At 46.5% G+C, this 24,176-nt stretch overlaps 1 protein-coding gene across 8 annotated transcripts in view; it reads right to left on the bottom strand.

Moving 5' to 3' along the window:
• LOC129842265 (ERC protein 2-like) overlaps window positions 1-24,176 on the bottom strand; it is an 83,952-nt gene that overhangs the window by 52,247 nt on the left and 7,529 nt on the right. For all 8 annotated transcript variants that reach the window (XM_055910748.1, XM_055910764.1, XM_055910796.1 and 5 more), the window contains exon 2: window positions 21,110-21,949. In XM_055910748.1, coding sequence (XP_055766723.1) covers window positions 21,110-21,790 — 681 coding nt within the window. In that variant the 5' untranslated portion in view covers window positions 21,791-21,949. The remainder of the gene's footprint in view (window positions 1-21,109; window positions 21,950-24,176) is intronic.

Here is a 24,176-nt window from a genome sequence, read left to right as displayed (position 1 = left end):
TTATTTTGTAGTTTTGAAAGTGTTTTGTTTTGTTTCGTTACCATCGTATTTATAATAAAGATGGCTTATTTCCCTGAACCCGCATTTTGGTCAGAAGATCCTTCTCTCCTCACCTCTTCCGAGGATGAGGAGAGCACAAGCCGTTACAAAAGGAGATGATTGTGGACTTCAGGAAACAGCAGAGGGAGCACCCCCCTATCCACATCGACGGGACAGTAGTGGAGAAGGTGGAAAGTTTTAAGTTCCTCGGTGTACACATCACGGACAAACTGAATTGGTCCACCCACACAGACAGCGTTGTGAAGAAGGCGCAGCAGCGCCTCTTCAACCTCAGGAGGCTGAAGAAATTTGGCTTGTCACCAAAAGCACTCACAAACTTCTACAGATGCACAATCGAGAGCATCCTGTCGGGCTGTATCACCGCCTGGTACGGCAACTGCTCCACCCACAACCGTAAGGCTCTCCAGAGGGTAGTGAGGTCTGCACAACGCATCACCGGGGGCAAACTACCTGCCCTCCAGGACACCTACACCACCCGATGTCACAGGAAGGCCATAAAGATCATCAAGGACAACAACCACCCAAGCCACTGCCTGTTCACCCCGCTATCATCCAGAAGGCGAGGTCAGTACAGATGCATCAAAGCAGGGACCGAAAGACTGAAAAACAGCTTCTATCTCAAGGCCATCAGACTGTTAAACAGCCACCACTAACATTTAGTGGCCGCCGCCAACATACTGACATCCAGCCACTTTAATAATGGGAATTGATGGAAATTATGTAAAAATGTACCACTAGCCACTTTAAACAATGCAACTTATTATAATGTTTACATACCCAACATTACTCATCTCATATGTATATACTGTACTCTATATCATCTACTGCATCTTGCCATCTTTATGTAATACATGTATCACTAGCCACTTTAAACTATGCCACTTTATGTTTACATACCCTACATTACTCATCTCATATGTATATACTGTACTCTATACCATCTACTGCATCTTGTCTATGCCGTTCTGTACCATCACTCATTCATATATCTTTATGTACATATTCTTTATCCCTTTACACTTGTGTGTATAAGGTAGTAGTTGTGGAATTGTTAGGTTAGATTACTTGTTGGTTATTACTGCATTGTCGGAACTAGAAGCACAAGCATTTCGCTACACTCGCATTAACATCTGCTAACCATGTGTATGTGACAAATACAATTTGATTTGATTTGATTTGACATCTCTGGGAGACCTGAAAATAGGTGTGCAGCGACGCTCCCAATCCAACCTGACAGAGCTTGAGAGGATCTGCAGAGAATGGGAGAAATTCCCCAAATACAGGTTTGCCGACCTTGTAGCATCATACCCAAGAAGACTTGAGGCTGTAATCGCTTCCTAAGGTGCTTCAACTGTAACGTCCTGACCAGAGTTCGTATGTGTTTTGCTTGTTTATTGTTGGTCAGGACGTGAGCTGGGTGGGAATTCTATGTTGTGTGTCTAGTTTGTCTGTTTCTATGTTGGGTTAAATGTGTTGCCTGATATGGTTCTCAATTAGAGGCAGGTGTTTGACGTTTCCTCTGATTGAGAACCATATTAAGGTAGCCTGTTCTCACTGTTTGTTTGTGGGTGATTGTTCCTGTGTCAGTGTTGGTGCTACACGGGACTGTGACGGTTAGTGTGTTTTGTCAGTTTGTATAGTGTCTTGTTTTTGTTTGATTAAATTCATTATGTCTAATTACCACGCTGCACATTGGTCCTCTGATCCTTCTCGCCTCTCCTCGTCCGAGGAGGAGGAAGAGCTACACTGCCGTTACATCAACAAAGTACTGAGTAAAGGGTCTGAATACATATGTAAATGTGATATTTCAGTTTTTTATTTTTAATACATTTTCTAAATTTCTAAAAACCTGTTTTTGCTTTGTCATTATGGGGGTTTGTGTGTAGATTGCAGAGGAAAAATTAATATGTTTATACATTTTAGAATAAGGCTGTAACATAACAAAATGTGAAAAGTGAATTGGTCTGAATGCTTTCCGAATGCATGGTAAGTAACACTCACTCGCTAAGTTGAAATTAATTTCTCCTGATTTATGACGTTTTTTTATTCATATTAATATTCCCAGCTAGTCAGTAACATTATGTATTAGTGGGGGAAAGAGGTTGATGAAGTTTTGGCCTTGCAGCGAAGCAACAAAGCCTGGAGTCACTGCAGCAGCTATGTGAATCATAATCTATGACCTGCACACGCACACACGCACGTACACAAACACACACACACACATTATGTGCATCACTTATGACTGTCCAGTATAACTGTCTGTGACCATTTGCTTTATCTGACTATGCATTATACCACAGGCTGTTACGAACGCAAGCTGAACAAAAGACTACACATTCACATACTATATTGGATGAACAGCACTCCCATGCAAATCAATCATCCACCTGAACACTCAAAGACTCAGACCTCCTCCGTACGCACAGTCATGATTCTCCTACCACACAAGTACAGACTCACACACAGAAATTCTCAAATAAACACCCACAACTACACAGAAACACAGAAAGCCAGAAGAGATTATATTTCTCTCTGTCAGGGGGTTCAGCAGGGCCATTGCACATTTATCTTTCTCTCTCTCTATCCCTCCCTCCCTCCCTCCCTCCCTCCCTCCCTCCCTCCACTTTGTCATTTCTTATTTCATTCTATATCATTCTCTCTTGCTCTTTGTCTCTCTAGCTCTCTATCTCTCTTTACTTATCTCTCTCCCTCATGATCAATATTCTGACCTGTTGGAACAGAATTGGAGGATGCGGTCCAGTAAACCATGTTTCATAATTAAGGTTACACACAGGGTTAAAACGAACATCCTCTCCTCTCCCCATCATCCCTTCCCATACACCACCTCCCCTCCTTTCCTCCCCATCCTCCCCTCCTCTTCTCTCCTCCTCCTCCCTTCCTATACCCATTCTCCCCCTCCTTTCATCATCCTATCCTACACTCCTCTACTCCACCCATCCTCTCCTTCCCTTCCCCTCCTCTCCTCCCCCATCCCCCCTTCCTCTCCTCCCCCATCCTACCCTCCACTCCTCCCCCCATCCTCCTCTCCTGTCCCCATCCTCCTCTCCTGGCCCCACCCTCCTCTCCTGTCCCCATCCTCCTCTCCTGTCCCCATCCTCTTCTCCTGTCCCCTCCCTCCTCTCCTGTCCCCATCCTCCTCTCCTATCCCCATCCTCCTCTCCTGGCCCCACCCTCCTCTCCTGTCCCCATCCTCCTCTCCTATCCCCATCCTCCTCTCCTGGCCCCACCCTCCTCTCCTGTCCCCATCCTCCTCTCCTGTCCCCATCCTCCTCTCCTGTCCCCATCTTCCTCTCCTGTCCCCATTCTCCTCTCCTGGCCCCACCCTCCTCTCCTGTCCCCATCTTCCTCTCCTATCCCCATCATCTTCTTCTGCCCCATCCTCCTCTCCTATCCCCATCCTCCTCTCCTATCCCCATCCTCCTCTCCTGGCCCCACCCTCCTCTCCTGTCCCCACCCTCCTCTCCTGTCCCCATCCTCCTCTCCTGTCCCCATCCTCCTCTCCTGGCCCCACCCTCCTCTCCTGTCCCCACCCTCCTCTCCTGGCCCCACCCTCCTCTCCTGGCCCCACCCTCCTCTCCTGGCCCCACCCTCCTCTCCTGTCCCCACCCTCCTCTCCTGGCCCCACCCTCCTCTCCTGTCCCCACCCTCCTCTCCTGGCCCCACCCTCCTCTCCTGTCCCCATCCTCCTCTCCTGGCCCCACCCTCCTCTCCTGGCCCCACCCTCCTCTCCTGTCCCCATCCTCCTCTCCTGGCCCCACCCTCCTCTCCTGGCCCCACCCTCCTCTCCTGTCCCCATCTTCCTCTCCTATCCCCATCATCTTCTTCTGCCCCATCCTCCTCTCCTATCCCCATCCTCCTCTCCTATCCCCATCCTCCTCTCCTGTCCCCATCCTCCTCTCCTGGCCCCACCCTCCTCTCCTGTCCCCATCCTCCTCTCCTGGCCCCACCCTCCTCTCCTGTCCCCATCCTCCTCTCCTGGCCCCACCCTCCTCTCCTGTCCCCATCCTCCTCTCCTGGCCCCACCCTCCTTTCCTGGCCCCACCCTCCTCTCCTGTCCCCATCCTCCTCTCCTGGCCCCACCCTCCTCTCCTGTCCCCATCCTCCTCTCCTGGCCCCACCCTCCTCTCCTATCCCCATCCTCCTCTCCTGCAACTATACTCCTCTCCTATCCCCATCCTCTTCTTCTGCCCCATCCTCCTCTCCTATCCCCATCCTCCTCTCCTGCAACTATACTCCTCTCCTATCCCCATCCTCTTCTTCTGCCCCATCCTCCTCTCCTATCCCCATCCTCCTCTCCTGCAACCATCCTCCTCTCCTGCCCCCATCCTCCTCTCCTATCCCAATCCTCCTCTCCTATCCCCATCCTCCTCTCCTATCCCCATCCTACTCTCCTATCCCCATCCTCCTCTCCTATCCCCATACTCCTCTCCTATCCCCATCCTCCTCTCCTATCCCCATACTCCTCTCCTATCCCCATCCTCCTCTCCTATCCCCATCCTCCTCTCCTATCCCCATCCTCCTCTCCTATCCCCATCCTCCTCTCCTATCCCCATCCTCCTCTCCTATCCCCATCCTCCTCTCCTATCCCCATCGTCCCCTCCTGTCTCCATCTTCCTCTCCTATCCCCATCCTCCTCTCCTATCCCCATCCTCCTCTCCTATCCCCATCCTCCCCTCCTGTCTCCATCTTCCTCTCCTATCCCCATCCTCCTCTCCTATCCCCATCCTCCCCTCCTGTCTCCATCTTCCTCTCCTATCCCCATCCTCCTCTCCTATCCCCATCCTACTCTCCTATCCCCATCCTACTCTCCTGTCCCCATCTTCCTCTCCTATCCCCATACTCCTCTCATGTCCCCATCTTCCTCTCCTGTCCCAATCTTCCTCTCCTGTCCTCATCCTCCTCTCCTATCTCCATCCTCCTCTCCTGTCCTCATCCTCCTCTCCTATCCCCATCCTCCTCTCCTATCCCAATCCTCCTCTCCTGTCCACATCCTCCTCTCTACTCCGGGCTCTATCTCGGGGCCAACTTCAATACAACCATCGGTTGCTCATCTGTGTTCCCTACATATGCTGTTTTAAATGAAAATGTGTACCTACACACTGAAGCAGGATGCAAAGCCGAAATGTCTGTGTACGCTATACCTGATGCAGGGAAAATCACACACACACAAAAAAAGAATGAAGTGTGCATTATGCAACATACTTTTGAGTGCAGACCCATTACACCTGTTATTTGTCTGAATTTGCAGGTTTTACGAACCAGCCAAGCTTCTGGGAGGGTGCAATGGTCCTCTTTTGATTACCCACAGGGGCCCTGGCCTGTCAGTCGTGACTCAGCAGATATTGGGGGAGGGAGAAGGCTGTGGGGGGGCGGGGGGGGGGGGGGGGGGGGGGGGGGTGGTTGTACGGGGAGATTTGGGGGTAGGCTGAAGGGGGAGGTTGTCTGTCTCCAGAGAAGGCTTCTGTTTCCCTACAGAAAAGTCTGTGAGGGAGATTCTGAGGTCTGATGAACACAACACACTCCATCTCCTGGGGTCAGGGAGTAAGATTGGCTGTCCATACCTCTCATAAATACCCCAAGGAGCAAGGGACAGGGAGCAGGCATATCAACAAACACCTTACTATCTCTCAGTTGGTGGAGCATGGTGCTTGCAACAGAAGGGTTGTGGGTTCGATTCCTACTGGGGCCACCCATAAAATGTGTTTTTGCTAGAACATTTCTACTTAAAAACGGCAGATGATTGCGCATAATTGACAACGGAGTGTAAATGATTGGTTAGCGTTTGCACATGGGCTAAGGGGGCAGACACACATAAACACACTGACATGGTTGTGCCAGGCAGCAGAGGCGGTAGCAGCTGCGTCCCCCTGAGAGTGTGTGGGGGGGTAGTGTGTGTGTGTCTGTGTGTGTCTGTGTGTGTGTGTGTGTGTGTGTGTTCTCCCGCTGTTCATATCTGACACATGGACTGGAGCTAAAGCGCTGAGTCAGAGAGAAACACAAATAAACCGCTCACAGCAATGTGTGTGTGTGTGTGCGTGTGTGCGTGTGCATGCATGTGTGTTTCTCACCCACTATCAACCCTGCCATGCAAGCATTGCATGAATAATCATTCAGCCTGAGTTGGCCAACAGGGAATGGCAGTGGAATGGGGAAGAGGAGATAGTGAAGTGAGGGAGAGCTGAGGAGAGAAGAAATGTTGAATGACATAAAGGGTACTGAGATAGTGGAGGCACAGAAGAGTGAAGGCAAGGGAAGTACGAAAGATACAGTTGAAGTCGGAAGTTTACATACACCCTGGCCAAATACATTTAAACTCAGCTTTTCATTGCTGATATTGCTGATATTTAATCCTAGGAAAACTTCCCTGTCTTAGGTCTGTTAGGATCACCACTTTATTTTAAGAATGTGAAATGTCAGAATAATAGTAGAGAGAATTATTTATTTCAGCTTTCATTTCTTTCATCACATTCCCAGTGGGTCAGAAGTTAGCATATACTCAATTAGTATTTGGTAGCATTGCCTTTAAATTGTTTAACTTGGGTCAAACGTTTCTAGTAGCCTTCCACATGCTTCCCACAATAAGTTGGGTAAATGTTGGCCCATTCCTCCTGACAGAGCTGGTGTAACGGAGTCAGGTTTGTAGACCTCCTTGATTGCACATGCTTTTTCAGTACTGCCCACAAATTTACTATGGGATTGAGGTCAGGGCTTTGTGATGGCCACTCCAATACCTTGACTTTGTTGTCCTTAAGCCATTTTGCCACAACTTTGGAATTATGCTTGGGGTCATTGTCCATTTGGAAGACCCATTTGCGACCAAGCTTTAACTTCCTGACTGATGTCTTGAGATGTTGCTTCAATATATCCACCTAATTGTCCTGCCTCATGATGACATCTATTTTGTGAAGTGCAGTCCCTCCTGCAGTAAAGCACCCCAAAACATGATGCTGCCACCCCCGTGCTTCATGTTTGGGATGGTGTTCTTCGGCTTGCAAGCATCCCCCTTTTTCCTCCAAACATAAGGATGGTCATTATGGCCAAACAGTTCTATTTTTGTTTCATCAGACCAGAGGACATTTCTCCAAAAAGTACGATCTTTGTCCCCATGTGCAGTTGCAAACCGTAGTCTGTTTTTTTTTATGGTGATTTTGGAGAAGTGGCTTCTTCCTTGCTGAGTGGTCTTTCAGGTTATGTCGATATAGGACTCGTTTTACTGTGGATATAGATACTTTTGTGCCCGTTTCCTCCAGCACCTTCACAAGGCTGTTGTTCTGGGATTGATTTGCACTTTTCGCACCAAAGTACGTTCATCTCTAGGAGACAGAACGCATTTCCTTCCTGAGCGGTATGACAGCTGTGTGGTCCCATGGTGTTTGTACTTGCATACTATTGTTTGTACAGATGAACGTGGTACCTTCAGGCATTTAGAAATTGCTCCCAAGGATGAACCAGACTTGTAGAGGTCTCCAATTGTTTTTTTGAGATCTTGGCTGATTTTCTTTTGATTTTCCCATGATGTCAAGGAAAGAGACACTGCGTTTGAAGGTAGGACTTGAAATACATCCACAGGTGTACACCTCCAATTGACTCAAATTATGTCAATTAGCCTATCAGAAGCTTCTAAAGCCATGACATCATTTTCTGGAATTATCCAAGCTGTTTAAAGGCACAGTCAATTTAGTGTATGTAAACTTCTGACCCACTGGAATTGTGATATAAGTGAAATAATCTGTAAACAATTGTTGGAAAAATTACTTGTGTCATGCACAAAGTAGATGTCCTAACCGACTTGCCAAAACTATAGTTTGTTAACAAGAAATTTGTGGAGTGGTTGAAAAACGAGTTTTAATGACTCCAACCTAAGTGTATGTAAACTTCCGACTTCAGCTGCCGATGTACTGTACTGTAAGTATTTGAATACTATAGTCTCCCCCTCTCTCTCTTTCTCTCTCTCTGTTTCTCTCTCTCTGTTTCTCTCTCCCTCTGCCTCTCCTTCTCATCCTTCTCGTTCCACCACTCCCTCATCCTCTCCCTCTCCCTCTTCCTCTCCCTCTCCAATATATGCTTTCTGGTATGTACTTGTTCTCAAATCAAACCAAATTGCATTTGTCACATACACATGGTTAGCAGATGTTAATGCGAGTGTAGCGAAAGGCTTGTGCTTTTAGTTCCGACCATGCAATAATCTCTAACAAGTAATCTAACCATATATACCTAAACCATAATGCAGGACAGTGTTTCTCAATCCTGGTCCAGGGGCCCCAAAGTAGTGCACATTTTTGTTCTTGCCCTAGCACTAACACACCTGATTCAATTAATCAACTCATCGCCAAGCCTTTGGTTTGAATCAGGTGTGCAAGGGCAAAACCAAAAATGTGCATCCCTTTCGGAATCTGAGTGTTGGACTCACACTGAAGGGATAGTGGCCTAAATGTCCTAGATCAGGGGTCTCCAACAGGTCGATGGCGAGATACCAGTAGCTCGCAGCCCACCTATGAGTAGCTCGCCAAACAATTCCAAAGGTATATGCAATGTTTCACGTGTTCCATCGCAAACTGTCATAAACAAATCTCACAAGTATCCGACAACGCAAGCTCCCGACTAGTATCTAACATTGTCATTATCCCTGATTAGCCACTATTGGATTAAGAAGATATACATAACACAATATCTGCCCGTTCATTTTCAGCAATATGGCCCCTGTCCCTCTGTGTGGTGCACGCATTTGTCTATCACTGTGTGTGTTGCCAGTTGATGTGATAACCATCTTGTGGGTTGACAGTAATACTTTCCCCCAAAACATTCTCAATTAAATGTTAACTGCAAAGTAGGCTTACCTGGCAGAAGTATATCATTTGTATCTATTATTCGTTATTTTCATCTTTACCATGAAATGAGCAGCAGCAGTACAGAACCATCGCTCGACTGGACCATTAGACGGCACATCCCTCACTCACTAGACAATTAAAGGGCCAGATTCGCAACTAAAGGGATATTACACCAACAACAAAAAAATGTGTTAGTTTTCTTCCAGAACTTCTGATGTGATTTAACCATTGACATGGACTCCGAACATCCAATTCCGTTGTTTTTCCACTCACAGTTGTAAATTTGAGAGTGAAAAACAAAAACAATCGAAAAACCAGGAAGAGTAAAACAGAGAAAACATTTGGGGAAATATCAAACGGAATTTTTTCGTTGCTTGTTGAGTGTTATTTGACAAGGTATGTTGACTGAAAATAGTGCACTACTTCCTCTTGTACACTAAGGACCCGGGAAGAGTTGAAGGGGAGAGGGGAAGAGAAGAATGTGCCTGTTTGAAAGCTAGGGAAAAAATGAGTAGCTCGCGACATGTTGATTTTTTTTTTAAGTAGCTCTCATGCTAGAAAAGGTTGAAGACTCCTGTCCTAGATATACTGTAGCAGAAAAATGACGCTACATGACATGGCCATCATCTATACTCCATTTCTGGGCAGACCGGGTTAACCGTTTGTCATACTGCACAAATGCACCTACACACACACACTGTCATACTACACGAATGCACACACAAACACTAATATCTCTCCCTCGCACTAAGTGTTAAATCATCATCTCACTCACACATCCCTCGACACCTATAGCGAGCGCTCGGCTCCCACCTCATTTACGTCATTGATGTGAGGAAGGTGTGTGTGTGTGTGTGTGTGTGTGTGTGTGTGTGTGTGTGTGTGTGTGTGTGTGTGTGTGTGTGTGTGTGTGTGTGTGTGTGTGTGTGTGTGTGTGTGTGTGTGTGTGTGTGTGTGTGTGTGTGTGTGTGTGTGTGTGTGTGTGTGATGAAGCAGAGGCCTTTGAGGATCAGGTGAAAGACACAGTCATCCACATAGCTATTCATGCTTTTCATGCTTACCACTTGACTTCTACTCAGCAGTATAATCCTCACCCACGGAAGGAATCAAAAATACAAGTAATTTCCGTGCCTTGGCTCAGTTCAAAGAAACTGACTAAAACTAGATATCTGTAATCAGTGAGATGACAAATTTTATTTACACACAAATTGCTGAATTAGCCTAAAAGCCATGACACGCGTTGCTGTGGCGACGGCTGGCTGATCATTCGCTAGGAGCCGACTGGAGCGTCGGACCGGACACCGGGGAACGTTACCATCCGGGAACACACTGACAGCTCCACTCCACCTCGTTAAGCCAGGGAGCTCTGGGAACGCCGAGCGCCGCTCCAGGACTGATAATCCCAGACCGGGATTACTGGCTCTAGGAATGTACTGTTCAGTCCAATTGTCTCATGTCTCAGCTATACTGCCTGGATAGATGGACAATGAGATGCTGTATACCTAACACAAGCTGATCTGGCCTGCTTGGAATAATCTGCTGTTATATCCAGTCTATATATCTACCCTATTTATCTCGTATATCTCTCATTCCGCTCTCCCTCTCTCTCTCTCCCTATTTCCACTCTTCTCATATATCATCCTTAGTGAACTGTCAACTTTTTCCCCTCCCCTCCTCTCCACTCATCCCCTCCCCTCCTCTCCACTGATCCCCTCCTCTCCACTCATCCCCTCCCCTCCACTCCTCCATCCATCTTCCACTCCTCTGATCTAGACTAAAACCCTGTCTGTGATATGGGGCCAACATGTTACTCTAATAAGGCCTCTCCTCTAAAGCTCAGAGGGAAATTGGCCACATAATATTTCCCAAGCAAACAGTGGGCACAGCAACACATTTGTCACCAACCTGCTCCCACATACACACAAACACACACACACACATACACACACACACACACACACACACACATACAGATACACATTCTCACAGCCTGGGAGGAGGATGCAGGCTGTTTGGATCTAAGGAGCTCTGAGGCTGAGCTAGGGGGCTGGCTGGCCATTAGAATGCAGAACTCCCAACAGGAGTGAGAAAACCAACAAGCTCTCACAGTTTCACTGCAGAATTAGACGTTCATCCACGTTCCCCAAACATAACATTTTAAAGTTGCTCCAAATTGTGTTTTTGTTGCTCCTGCTGCTCCATATCATTCCATTTCTCCAAACATCACATTTCTAAGTTAGGGGGGAAAGTTTTGGCACTCATTCCAAATGGTTAAGGTAAGGGTTAAGGTTTTGGATAGGGTTAAAACCCAAATAAAGTACACAACTGTGATCGAACACACAACCTTTTGATCCAGTCATGGGATTACGACCATCCACCACCCCCGTCCATAACGCCCTAGCAAAACCCAAGCCTACTTGATGGTAATAGCACTCATTGTTGCCCCTAGTGGACGGTTTTGAAAGCATGTGGCTGTTCATGTCTGTGTATATGGCTGTTTAGCAGGAACCAACAAACTCACATCTGTGGAAACTGCGTCTCTGTGGCGTGTCGGAGCATAAACACAGCAGTGATATGGGGATGTGCCTCCATTTTCGGGGATTGTGGGGATGATTTTTGACTGCTCATGACTCAGTCGGATATCACACGCTAAGGCCGAGAGCAGCCTCCAGCCCAGCTATCACATCGCATACTCACACATTCACACGCGCACGCAAAAACACGCACACACCGTTATGAGTCGGGATGGCAGTGTTTGACAGCGTGCTCAACTCAACTGGATGACAGTCAACCAAGCCGATGCTAAACAACGATCGCGGTGGCCAGTGTTCAAAATGGCGTGACCAAGGCAGCTACAATAGCAGTGCCTTCAGGTCAGCTAAGACCATCATCCAACTGCATGTTTTAATGATAAGATACTGTTAGTAGAAAACTAGCAGTTCAAAGAAACAGATGTAGGCTAATTGTGAGTCGTTTAAGGGGGTTTGAACCTTGCGTTAAGTCGTTTGAGTGGCTTTTCTCCCCTAAATCTGTCATGCAGGAGAGAACACACTCTTGCTATATTTTTCAGTATATAAATAATGTCGGTGTCACGCCCTGACCTGAGATATCTCTGTTTTCTTTATATTTCGGTTAGGTCAGGGTGTGACTAGTGTGGGTACGTTAGTTTTTGTATTGTCTATGGTTTTTGTAGGTCTATGTGATTTATATGTCTATGGTGGCCTGATATGGTTCCCAATCAGAGGCAGCTGTCTCTGATTGGGGATCATATTTAGGTAGCCATTTTCCCTTTGGTGTTTGTGGGTTCTTGTTCTATGTTTAGTTGCCTGTCTGCACTACTCATATTAGCTTCACGGTTCGTTTTGTTATTTTGTTCAGTGTTCGTTCTTATAATAAAGAAGAATGTACGCTTACAACGCTGCGCGTTGGTCTCCTCCTTACAACGGCTGTGACAGACGGATATTTGCTTCGGCTAATAGTGGCTGTAGGCACCTGGGGCTATTGCAGTGGGCTGCTGCCAGAGTAGACAGACTGAGCTAGACACAGACGGGTCAGAAATGAATACTTCATAATTAATAAGGTAATTTTCTCTTCAGTCAGAGGCTCAACAAGCCTATCATTATTTGGGGTGATAGAACCATCGGATTGGTGCGTGTGTGAGCGCAGTTACATGCACACAATAACACAACTATTGTGGACAGTCAGATTAATATAATAGTTTGATGAAAACATGCACATGATTTGCAAGAACAATTTCCCTAATAATGCTGTTTACGTGGACACATCTGAAATCCGGCTACCTTATGGCAGAAAAACTGCATTGAGAATAAACGTTCTACCACAGCGAACATATTGTTTTAGGGTCAGGACATATACAATTAGTCTGTGAAAACGACTTCTAAGACGCATACATTCAGTTGTTCCGAACACACTTCACGCGCGCTAAAGAGAGAGGTCGCTTGGCTGGCGCTGGCACACGAGCAGATCAAATGCACCGCCCGGAATGCGGATGAGGGCGTGTACATGTCCTAATAATTCAAAAGATTGCTCAGAAAACCAGGTGTTTAAATCGACGCGTGCTTACTTACCATTATGACCGTACACTGATTACGATAAGCAGAGTATGCTGTTTACGTGTCTATAACATAATCTGCCTACTGCCATAATCTAATTTTAATATCCAATTATTAGTGTGCATGTAAACGTACTCTGTGCGTGTGTGTGGGCGTGTTCCTGTGCATGTGCATTCCTCCTATGCACATACGCGTGCACGTGTGTCTGGGTGGGTGTTTGCCTCACAACGCCCTAGCTATGCCAAAATGACTCCCCGATGACACCCCTGTGAATCGAGATACAAGTGAGCAATTACAGTAAGAGCTAGAGTTGCAAGACACAGCTGCTTTGCATTAGCCAAACGCACATTTATTCATGTAGGCTTACTCTGCCTCTAGGGAGGGAGATATCATTCGCGGCAATCAGAGCAAGACCTGACTGTCGTGAGGGCAAGGCAGAGAATCAAAATGGACTCCTGTCCCCCCACACTGTATTTCTTCTCTCATGTTACTCAGTCACACAGACCAAACCTGATGTTCCATTCTCTTCACATTCTCTATGGAAGGTGCAGCGGGACTTTCCCCTCTCACCATAGGGCCCTGTGGTCAAAAGTAGTGCACTAGGTAGGCAATAGGGTGCCATTTGGGACGCAGGCATGGTCCTCTTATACTTGGATGGGTCAAATGAAAAGATCTTCAACTACCCCCCCTACCCACTCTCCCCTCCAGTTCCCCTCTAGTGATCCCAGACTGAGGGTGGTGATACCATCAGGCCAGGATGTTGGGTATCTCTCCCCCAGGCAGCGTGGCAGCGTGGCACAGCTCCAGAGAACCGTGGAGCCACTGAGCCTGGGCACTGCAGACTCTCCTGGCTCCACTGAACAGCACAAAAAGACTTCCTTCAGTTTCAATCTCAACCTACACACACACACACACACACACACACACACACACACACACACACACACACACACACACACACACACACACACACACACACACACACACACACACACACACACACACACACACACACACACACACACACACACACACACAAGACAATCACACAACACTAGAGGTTAAACTAAATACAGAAACGCAAACTCATTTGGGCACAAGGCACGCACAAGGCACGCACATTCACACACACACACAAACACACAGGTTGGAGCCCCAGCCAGACAGGCAGACAGCGTCCTGCTGTAACCTTGAGACTGTGTGGCTGTATCCTGTCTGTAAGTAATGATGAGGGAGGGACCTGTTGGCCGCTAGGAGAGAGCGTCAGAGGAGCTCACTATGACACACACTGCGTCTAGGGTGACCACATGTCCTGGATTGTGCGGGCCCTTTGTCCCTTTGTCCCTTTGTCCCTTTGTCCCGCAACTAAACAATCATGTCCTGCATTTGATCAACAAATTCAAACACCATTCATTTAAAAAAAAAAGTTGCTATGTCCCGTATTTCAGTTAGACATTCCAACCTGTTTGTTTTTCAGTCATATTGCACTTTTGACAAGATATATATCATAAGAATGTGGTACTGGGGAGGTTAAGCACTTCTCCAATCATTGTTGAGATCTGATATTCTGTGCAGGGCAAGACGAGACGTAGGCCAATGTCATATCGCAACCAATCACATTTGTAAAATCCTTTCGGGCTAAATTTCAGCTAACTTGGAGAGGACAGTTAACTACTCACAAAAAGCGTGCTTCTGACGAAGAGATGTACAAAAGTAAGTAAATAGCCGTATTAGACTGAAAGATATAAGGTGATTTCGTCAAACTTGTGTGGCTGTCCATGCTCATTGCTCATTCGACATGTTTGCTGCTACTTCATTCAATCCAGTTTTCAAAGTCTCCCTTCCTAACTGTTCTACCTTCCCTGAGACCAACCAGAAATGTTTCCTTGGCCAAAGATTCCCAGATTATCAGAGAACACATTGGTCTCTCATTTCTGCATCACAAATTTGCCGTAAGGCAAAAGAAAAGCCTATCGGAGCACTTCAATTAGCTTGTTCGGTGCAGAGAGGAGATATTTGTGTGGTGGAGGGGGTGCTTCACAAGAGATGTATGTAAGCTGTCTCGTAAAATCATCAATTCTCCCCACATTTGGGTATTTTAAATGTGGTCACCCAGGGCTACGTCCCAAATGGCAAACTATTCCCTACATAGTGCACTACTTTTGACCAGAGGCCTATGGGCCATTTTTAAAGTAGTGCACTTCATAGGGAATAAGGTGCCGTTTAATTGACTGACTGACCACAGACAAGACCAGGTGGGCCTCACTAGTATGTGATAATGCCCGAGAAGCTGGTGTTTGGAGGATATATTGGCACGCGCGTTGTTCTGGTATGGCAAATATACCCTCCAAACACTGGCTTCATGGGCATGATCACTTTTATACATCGGGTTACCAACATATTCAAGTAATGATTTACATATTTTCATTAAACATCTTATTTTGATTAATTAATTTATACTACCTCATCCTTCCATAAGATATAGTCCCGACAGAAATCTAGGGTTGCTACCCAAGCCGGCTGGTTGTTCATTCTATCGGTTCAGTTGCCAGAACCGTGACCCAGTCGTTAAGTCGTTTTGTTCTAAATCAATGGACGTGACACAGACGTTTGTTCTAAATGTTCCGTTACTATGATGGCTGGCAACGTTCTTATCCCTTGCTTGCTAGCTAGCCATCTTCGGCTAACAGCGTCACGTCAAACACTGCAGACAGAATAACAGAAAAGTTGCTGCCTTTGCGTTTGTTTCAGATGTTTTCATCTGTAAACATCCACAAACAATGAGCTAATGATTCGCGATATCGACTGGCATAGAGCATTTGTTCTCTCGCCAGGACACTGTTCAGAGGAGCGAGCCAACTACACAGCTAACAGAATCACTTCAAATTGAAGCTGGAATGACAGAAAACTAGCTGCATTTTGGGGTTTTCTATTGACATTTCTTTGTATATATCCAATAAAATGATGCTGATTCATGCTGCCTGCCTGTCACGTTCCTGACCTGTTTCTGTTAGTTTTGTATGTGTTAGTTGGTCAGGACGTGAGTTTGGGTGGGCAGTCTATGTTTTCTGTTTCTATGTTTGTTCAAGGGTTGCCTGGTATGGCTCTCAATTAGAGGCAGATGTTTGGCGTTTCCTCTAATTGAGAGTCATATTAAGGTAGGTGTTTCACACTGTTTGTTGTGGGTGGTTGTCTCCTGTGTCTGTGTATGTCGTTGCGCCACACGGGACTGTTTTCGGTTTGTTTGTATGTTTGTTCTTTTATGTAGCCAGTTTTCCCTGTTCGTGCGTTCTTCGTGTTTCATGTAAGTTCGTCGTCCAGGTCTGTCTACATCGTTTATTTGTTTTGTAATATTCCAAGTGTATTTCGTTTCGTCTTCGTCTTTAAATAAATTCATTATGTCTACATACCTTGCTGCGCATTGGTCTTCCGATCCCTCTCTCCTCTCCTCGTCCGAGGAGGAGGAAGAGCTAGAGCACCGTTACACTGCCTGTCTGTCTCATCCCAACTCCCGACACGTTCATTACTATGGGACAGTTTCCCTCAGGATTCAACATTGAAACAATGTTGCAAATATCGGAGAGACAGACAGAGAGGTTAATACAAATCTCCGATGTTGAAAACCAAACGCCAGACTAAAAGAAATGGGAGATAATGTCTAGATGCTTTTTAAAGTGGAGATCAAGTTTATAAATTGGCTGGCTGGGCTGATGGGACAGTGGATTGCGCAGTCAGATGAAATAGTGAATAGGCATTTCAACATAACTTGTGGAATAGACACCGGCTGGAACGTGGTTTTAACCAATCAGCATCCAGGATTAGACAGACCCATTGTATAAAACAGAAAGCACTTGACTGGTTAAGTTAAAGGCTAAGGTTTAGATTAAAAATATAGAATAACGAGTGCCTAGCAATGTATGCTCGCGGCTTGCTAGAATGTTATGGACGGGGATGGCGGATTGGTCTAAGCCCGAGCTCTGGCTGGAAGGCACTAGTTTTGAGTCTTTTTTGCTCCAAGTGGCCATTATTCACGTCATCTCCCGACGTTCTGGGAACCTGGATGCACGTCAAATTCTGCCGTGGAGGTTGGTGGCTTCTTAATTGGGGAGAACGGACTCATAGAAATGGCTGTAATGGTTTCCAAGTGTTTGAAGCCATTCTATTTGCTCCATACCGGACAATATTATTGCCGTTCTCCCTTCAGCAGCCTCCTGCGGACTTCACTGGGGTCCTACACATCACTGTATGTCAGATACTATAGGTGGGCCTCATGTTCAACTATACATCACACACACAAACACACTATACATCACACACACACGCTATACATCACAAACATACTATACATCACACACACACGCTATACATCACACGCACACACTATACATCACACACACAAACACACTATATATCACACACACACGCTATACATCACACACACTATACATCACACACACACTATACATCACACACACACGCTATACATCACACGCACACACTATACATCACACACACAAACACACTATACATCACACACACACACGCCATACATCACACACACACACGCTATACATCACACACACACACACACTATACATCACACACACACACACACACTATACATCACACACACACAAACACACACTATACATCACACACAATATACATCACACACACACACACACTATACATCACACACACACACACACACACTATACATCACACACACACACACTATACATCACACACACACACACACTATACATCACACACACACACTACACATCACACACACACACACACACACTACACGTCACACATTGTGGATGTTACTAATGTTTAACTATACATCACATTGTATGTAAGCCTAACTTCTACCATAATGGACCCTATTCATCTAAAACTGTGCCGTATGTATGAGTTAAATCTATACAGCATACAAGTGTGCCTCCCTTGTCCACTTTCATTTTAATGCCATACTGACAAGGTCACCACGTCCATCCTCAAAGCACTGTATCAAGACAAGACATCCTATCCGGTATGGTAGATATTATGTAATTACCATCTAGCTTTGCCTGCCTAATTAGGTATACAGATCTATCTATTTCCATCTAATCAACCTTCATTTGATAATGTATGTCAGAGAAATCCCATATGGTGCCCTGCAGGACACAGAGAAAATTAAGAGGGAGAGGGGAAGGGGCGATATAGATATAGATATAGAGAGAGAGAGAGAGAGAGAGAGAGAGAGAGAGAGAGAGAGAGAGAGAGAGAGAGAGAGAGAGAGAGAGAGAGAGAGAGGAGAGAGAGAGAGAGAGAGAGAGAGAGAGAGAGAGAGAGAGAGAGAGAGAGAGAGAGAGAGAGAGAGAGAGAGAGAGAGAGAGAGAGAGAGAGAGAGAGAGAGAGAGAGAGAGAGAGAGAGAGAGAGAGAGAGAGAGAGAGAGAGAGAGAGAGAGAGAGAGAGAGAGAGAGAGAGAGAGAGAGGGAGAGAGAGAGGGAGAGAGCGACGGACACAAAGACAGAAGAGAATGGGAGGGAGATAGATAGGGCTAGACAGGAAGAGAAAATGAAAGACAGAGCGAGTGAGAGTAAGATAAATAGATTGAGAGGGAGAAGGGCAGATGGGGAGAGACAGAGAGAGAGAGACTCTCAGACAGTGCTTTGTCCTTGACATTCCTCTCCAGGCCCTGAACCTCCTGCAGACTGGAGACTGGAGACGTGTGAGTGATTTAACTAGGCCGCTCACTCCACCCCCTTACAAGTAACAAACAGAGATGCAGGGGAAAGGCACAGAAACAAAATGAAATTGCGTGTGACTGTGGACATAGCCCGAACAGGATCGACCTGTGGCCCAGTGATGGCTTGTGGGCAAAGATACAGGGGGACAGGCTCATTGTAATGGCTGGAATGGAATGTATGGAAAAGAAACCATGTGTTCGATACTGTTCCATTCATTCCATTACAATCAGCTTATCTTCCTATATCTTCGCCCACCAACCACCACTGAGGTGGCCATTGCCCTGAAATCCCCTCTGGCCTTTCTGTAGCCACTTGTTGTCAAATCACTTGTTGTAATATTGTTGTTGTAATATTCACATATCACTCGTGGACACAATCTAAACAAGCCACCTAAGTGATAAACCAGGGTAAGCATTACGCTTTTACAAAGGGCGGAATTTGTTGTGTTAATACAGTTTATACACTGTGCGGTGTGCTGCGCTAAGACGGGAGAGTTGCGAAGTTGTACTGAATAACGATTTTTATTTTATTTTTATATTCACATTAATATTTAATGTACGCTTCTTACGGTACTCTTTTCAACCTCCCTCTCTTCCTCCATCCCTCATTCCTCCATCCCTCCCCCTCTCCTATTCATTCTGGGGACTATTAGAAACGGAGGTAGAGTACGAGTGGATGACGAAACATTTATGACCACCAACGCCTCTTTCCAAAAAGGTTTCCAAATGTATTAAACAAACATGACAGTGGGATAGTTCTTCGACGTCAGGGAGTGGAGACAGTACCTTGGGAGGAAAATAGAATAGTTAGAGTGACGAGACAGGAGGGAGAACAGTGAGAGATTGTGACCGGAAGGGAGAGAGATAGAGAGAGAGGAGACATATGTCTGTGTGAGTTGTAAAAGGGAGATTGACTAGAAGCGGACAGGAAAACTCCACCCAAAATCTTTTGGTATTTGTTTCAATAGACCATTGATGATATTGTCCCAAAAAGTTTTGTGTGTCAATAATCAATTTTTCAAGATACACTACATATACAAAAGTATGTGGACACGGCTTCAAATTAGTGGATTTGGCTATTTTCAGCCACACCCATTGCTGACAGGTGTATAAAATCGAGCACACAGCCATGCAATCTACATAGACAAACATTGACAGTAGAATGGCCTTACTGAAGAGCTCAGTGACTTTCCGTTATAGGATCTCCGTTATAGGATCTTCCAACAAGTCAGTTCGTCAAATTTCTGCCCTGCTAGAGCTACCCCGGTCAACTGTAAGCGCTGTTGTTGTGGAAACATCTAGGAGCAACAACGGCTCAGCCGCTAAGTGGTAGGCCACACAAGCTCACAGAACGGCACCAAATGGTGAAGCGCGTAAAAATCGTCTGCCTTTGGAACGTCAGCACAAGAACTGTTCGTCGGGAGCTTCGTGAAATGGGTTTCCATGGCCGAGTAGCCGTACACAAGCCTAAGATCATCATACGGATTACCAAGGGTCGGCTGGAGTGGTGTAAAGCTCGCCGCCATTGGACTCTGATGAATCCCGCTTCACCATCTGGCAGTTCGACGGACGAATCTGGGTTTGGCAAATGCCAGGAGAACACTACCTGCCCCAATGCATAGTGCCAACTGTAAAGTTTGGTGGAGGAGGAATAATGGTCTGGGGCTGTTTTCATGGTTCGGGCTAGGCCCCTTAGTTCCAGTGAATGTAAATTGTAATGCAACAGCATACAATGACATTCTAGATGATCATGTGCTTCCAATTTTGTGGCAACAGTTTAAGGAAAGCCCTTTCCTGTTTCATGATGACAATGCCCCCGTGCACAAAGCGAGGTCAGAGACCACCAAACCACAGAAATGGTTTGTCGAGATCAGTGTGGAAGAACTTGACTGGCCTCCACGCCTTTGGGATGAATTGGAACGCTGACTGTGTGTCAGGCTCACTAGTGCTCTTGTGGCTGAGTGGAAGTCCCCGCAGCAATATTCTGACTGCTAGTGGAAAGCCTTTTCCAGAAGAGTGGAGGCTGTTACAGCAGAAAAGGGGGGACCAACTCCACATTAAAGCCCATGATTATGGAATGAGATGTTTGAAGAGCAGGTGTCCACATACTTTTGGTCATGTAGTGTATATAACGTTCAAAATACAGAAATACAGCCAGTATGAGGCTGCGTTTTCTATCATATGATGCAAAAAGCATCATACCGGCTGTATTTCTGTATTTTGAAAGTTGATTGCTGACAACAATGGACATTCGACAATGGACTAATGAAACAAATACCAACAGATGTTCCTTTTTCCAAGTACACACTATCAAGTGTGCACTACGAAGTGTACACTATCAAGTAGCAGCATAGGGGAGACGAGGGGAGAAAACATGTTGTGTTCTAACCTGGTTCTCCTCGTGAGTCACCCTCATTTGCTCCTTGAGGACGGAGGTGCGCGCCGCCTCCTCCTTGCGTATCATCCTCTCCTTCTTCAGCTCGGGGCTCCAGAAGCTCTTGATGCTGTTGGTGGACGAGCCCAGCTTGCTGTCCTTCAGGTCCAGCTCTCTCCTCAGCAGATCGTTCTCCCGCTGCATGTCCCGGAGTGTGGCCTGCATCTCCAGGAGCTCCCCCCCACTGCCTCTCACAGCTTGCCGCAACAGGGCCGACGACACCCCCTGAGGGTGGTGGTGGTGGTGCTGCAGCATGGACAGGGAGCCCAGGTCGCTGTAGGACAGCAGGTCAGCGTGGTGGCCCAGCCCCACCGAGGCGATGTTGGGGCTGCTGCCCATGGCCGTGACGCGGCCCCCGTACATGGCCCGGTTGGAGGCGCGCCCCAGCGTCATGGTGCCCTTAGGGTAGGTGGCGGTTGAGCCCACTCCCTCGTGGTCGCTTAGGTACATGGGCCCGGACGTGGCGTAGGCAGCGTTCAGTGACTGGATGTTCTCCATGGAGAGCGTCTTGCCCCCTCCACCGCCCCCGCCCCCACTGTTGGCCCTCCGGTGGCCCAGCCTGGGGGACCTAGGCAGGCGCGGGGACCGTGCAGGGCTGCTCTCGATGTGGCCGACCGCTCTGGCGCTGCCGTACATGTTCTGGGTGTGGGAGGTGTGGCCTGGGCCGGCCGGACGCTTGCCACGGGGTCCTTACCAGGGGTACGCTGCGACGATCACAGTGCACCCTCACTCTGTAACACACATGGGCGGCTCACTGCATGCCTGTGTGGGTGAAGGACCTCGACATCGACAGATCTGGGGAAAGAGGAATTTGTCATAATAATGACAAGAAATATGCTGCATATTTTATCTGTCAAAAACATACACACAGCATACTCTCTCTTTCTCTTGCTTTCTCTCTCTCTCTCTCTCTCTCTCTCTCTCTCTCTCTCTCTCTCTCTCTCTCTCTCTCTCTCTTTCTCTTGCTTTCTCTCTCTCTCTCTCTCTCTCTCTCTCTCTCTCACTCTCTCTCTCTCTCTCTCTCTCTCTCTCTCTCTCTCTCTCTCACTCTCTCTCTCACACTCTCTCCACCCACACACACACATCCCACACTCCTTCTACAGGGTTTGGTAGGTGTAGTGTCATAAGAAGCAGCTCCTCTCCTCCTGTTCACATTGAGAGCTGGGTGAGTGAGTCACACCCGCCTGTGGCTCTGTGGGCTTCTTTTGCAGGGAGGGATTCCAATTCTAAGTGAACCCACTGGGAATCGTAGCATCACCCTGGCTTCCCCCGGCCCAGGCACTCATCCCAGTCCTATTAGTGCTGACCCCATCAGGAAGCAGAGAACACCTACCTCACTGTGCATAGTATTTAGTACATCTAGTATAGCAACCACAATATCACATATACTCTATGCATAGAACCAAGTATCATACCCATCTGGCATGCCAAGGCAAATGCTCAAAGTATTTGAAGATATTTCAAATGCAGTACTATTAAATCCCAGGATTGCTCTCTATAAATACACTAATACAAACACTATATTCATATATAATACATGTCAATAAGCAGTAACCTCCGGAATGGGTATCGGTTCAAGAATACATCCCCCAGAGTTCAGCTGTGCATGCTTCCATTTCCTCTTCTGGAGCACTCAGCCACATGTAATCACTCCTATCACTCCACACACCAGGGTCATATTCACTAGACCCCAAAAGGAAGCAAATGGACTGAAACATGTAGGGGCTATCTTGATCTTGTCCAATAAGAAACACTCATTTTCATTTTTCGTTTCAAAACGCTTTGCTACATTTTGCACTAACGAATATGACCCAGGGGTAGGCAGAAAGTATACTGTACATACAAATGGAACTTATGCTGTTGTATTGACTCCTTATCAACAAAGGGCAGAACAACTGTATTTTCACTGTCCATCTATAGACCTACATCATACAGGTGTACCTTATATAGCATCCACCTCTTATGTTACAGCTAATATAGCTAAATGTATGTGTACTGCAAATCAATTGTAATTCCCACTCATGAAACAGTACAGAGCAGCGTGTGTATAATACTTATTGTGTAGGCTACTGCTAAGTCGGCCAGATTGTGTTGCCCAGTAGGAGTCAACTCCCTGTGGAGTCACTTAACACCAGAGACTTCAAATGGCAGTCATGTTTCTGGCCATCACATACATGTACATTGCCTTCGGAAAGTATTCAGACCCCTTGACTTTTTCAAAATGTTTGTTACATTACAGCCTTATTCTAAAATGTATTAAATAAAATTAAATCCTCAGCAATCTACACACAATACCCCATAATGACAAAGTGAAAACTGTTTTTTAGAAATGTTTGCAATTGTATAAAAAATAAAAACAGAAATACATAATTTACATAAGTATTCAGACCCTTTGCTATGAGACTCGATAATTGAGCTCAGGTGCGTCCTGTTTCAGGACAGGTGCATCCTGTCCATTGATCATCCTTGAGATGTTTCTACAACTTGATTGAAGTCTGGTAAATTCAATTGATTGGACATGATTAGGAAAGGCACTGTCTATATAAGGTCCCACAGTTGACAGTGCATGTCAGAGCAAAAACCAAGCCATGAGGTCGAAGGAATCGTCCGTAGAGCTCCGAGACAGGGTCTGGGGAAGGGTACCATAAAATGTCTGCAGCATTGAATGTCCCCAAGAACATAGTAGCCTCCATCATTCTTAAATGGAAGAAGTTTGGAACCACCTAGACTCTTCCTAGAGCTGGCCGCCCAGCCAAATTGAGCAATCAGGGGAGAAGGGCCTTGGTCAGGGATGGTCTCTCTGACATAGCTCTAGAGTTCCTCTGTTGAGATGGGAAACACTTCCAGAAGGACAACCATCTCTGCAGCATTCCACCAATCAGGCCTTTATGGTAGATTGGCCAGTCGGAAGCCACTCCTCAGTAAAAGGCACATGACAGCCCACTTGGAGTTTGCCAAAAGGCACCTAAAGACTCTCAGGCTATGAGAAACAAGATTTTCTGGTCAGATGAAACCAAGATTG

Source organism: Salvelinus fontinalis, chromosome 3 (genome assembly GCF_029448725.1).
Source record: "Salvelinus fontinalis isolate EN_2023a chromosome 3, ASM2944872v1, whole genome shotgun sequence".
In the NCBI taxonomy this organism is placed as follows: domain Eukaryota; kingdom Metazoa; phylum Chordata; class Actinopteri; order Salmoniformes; family Salmonidae; genus Salvelinus; species Salvelinus fontinalis.
Note: the sequence above shows the minus strand (reverse complement) of the source record. Positions and strands in the feature narration are given on the sequence as shown.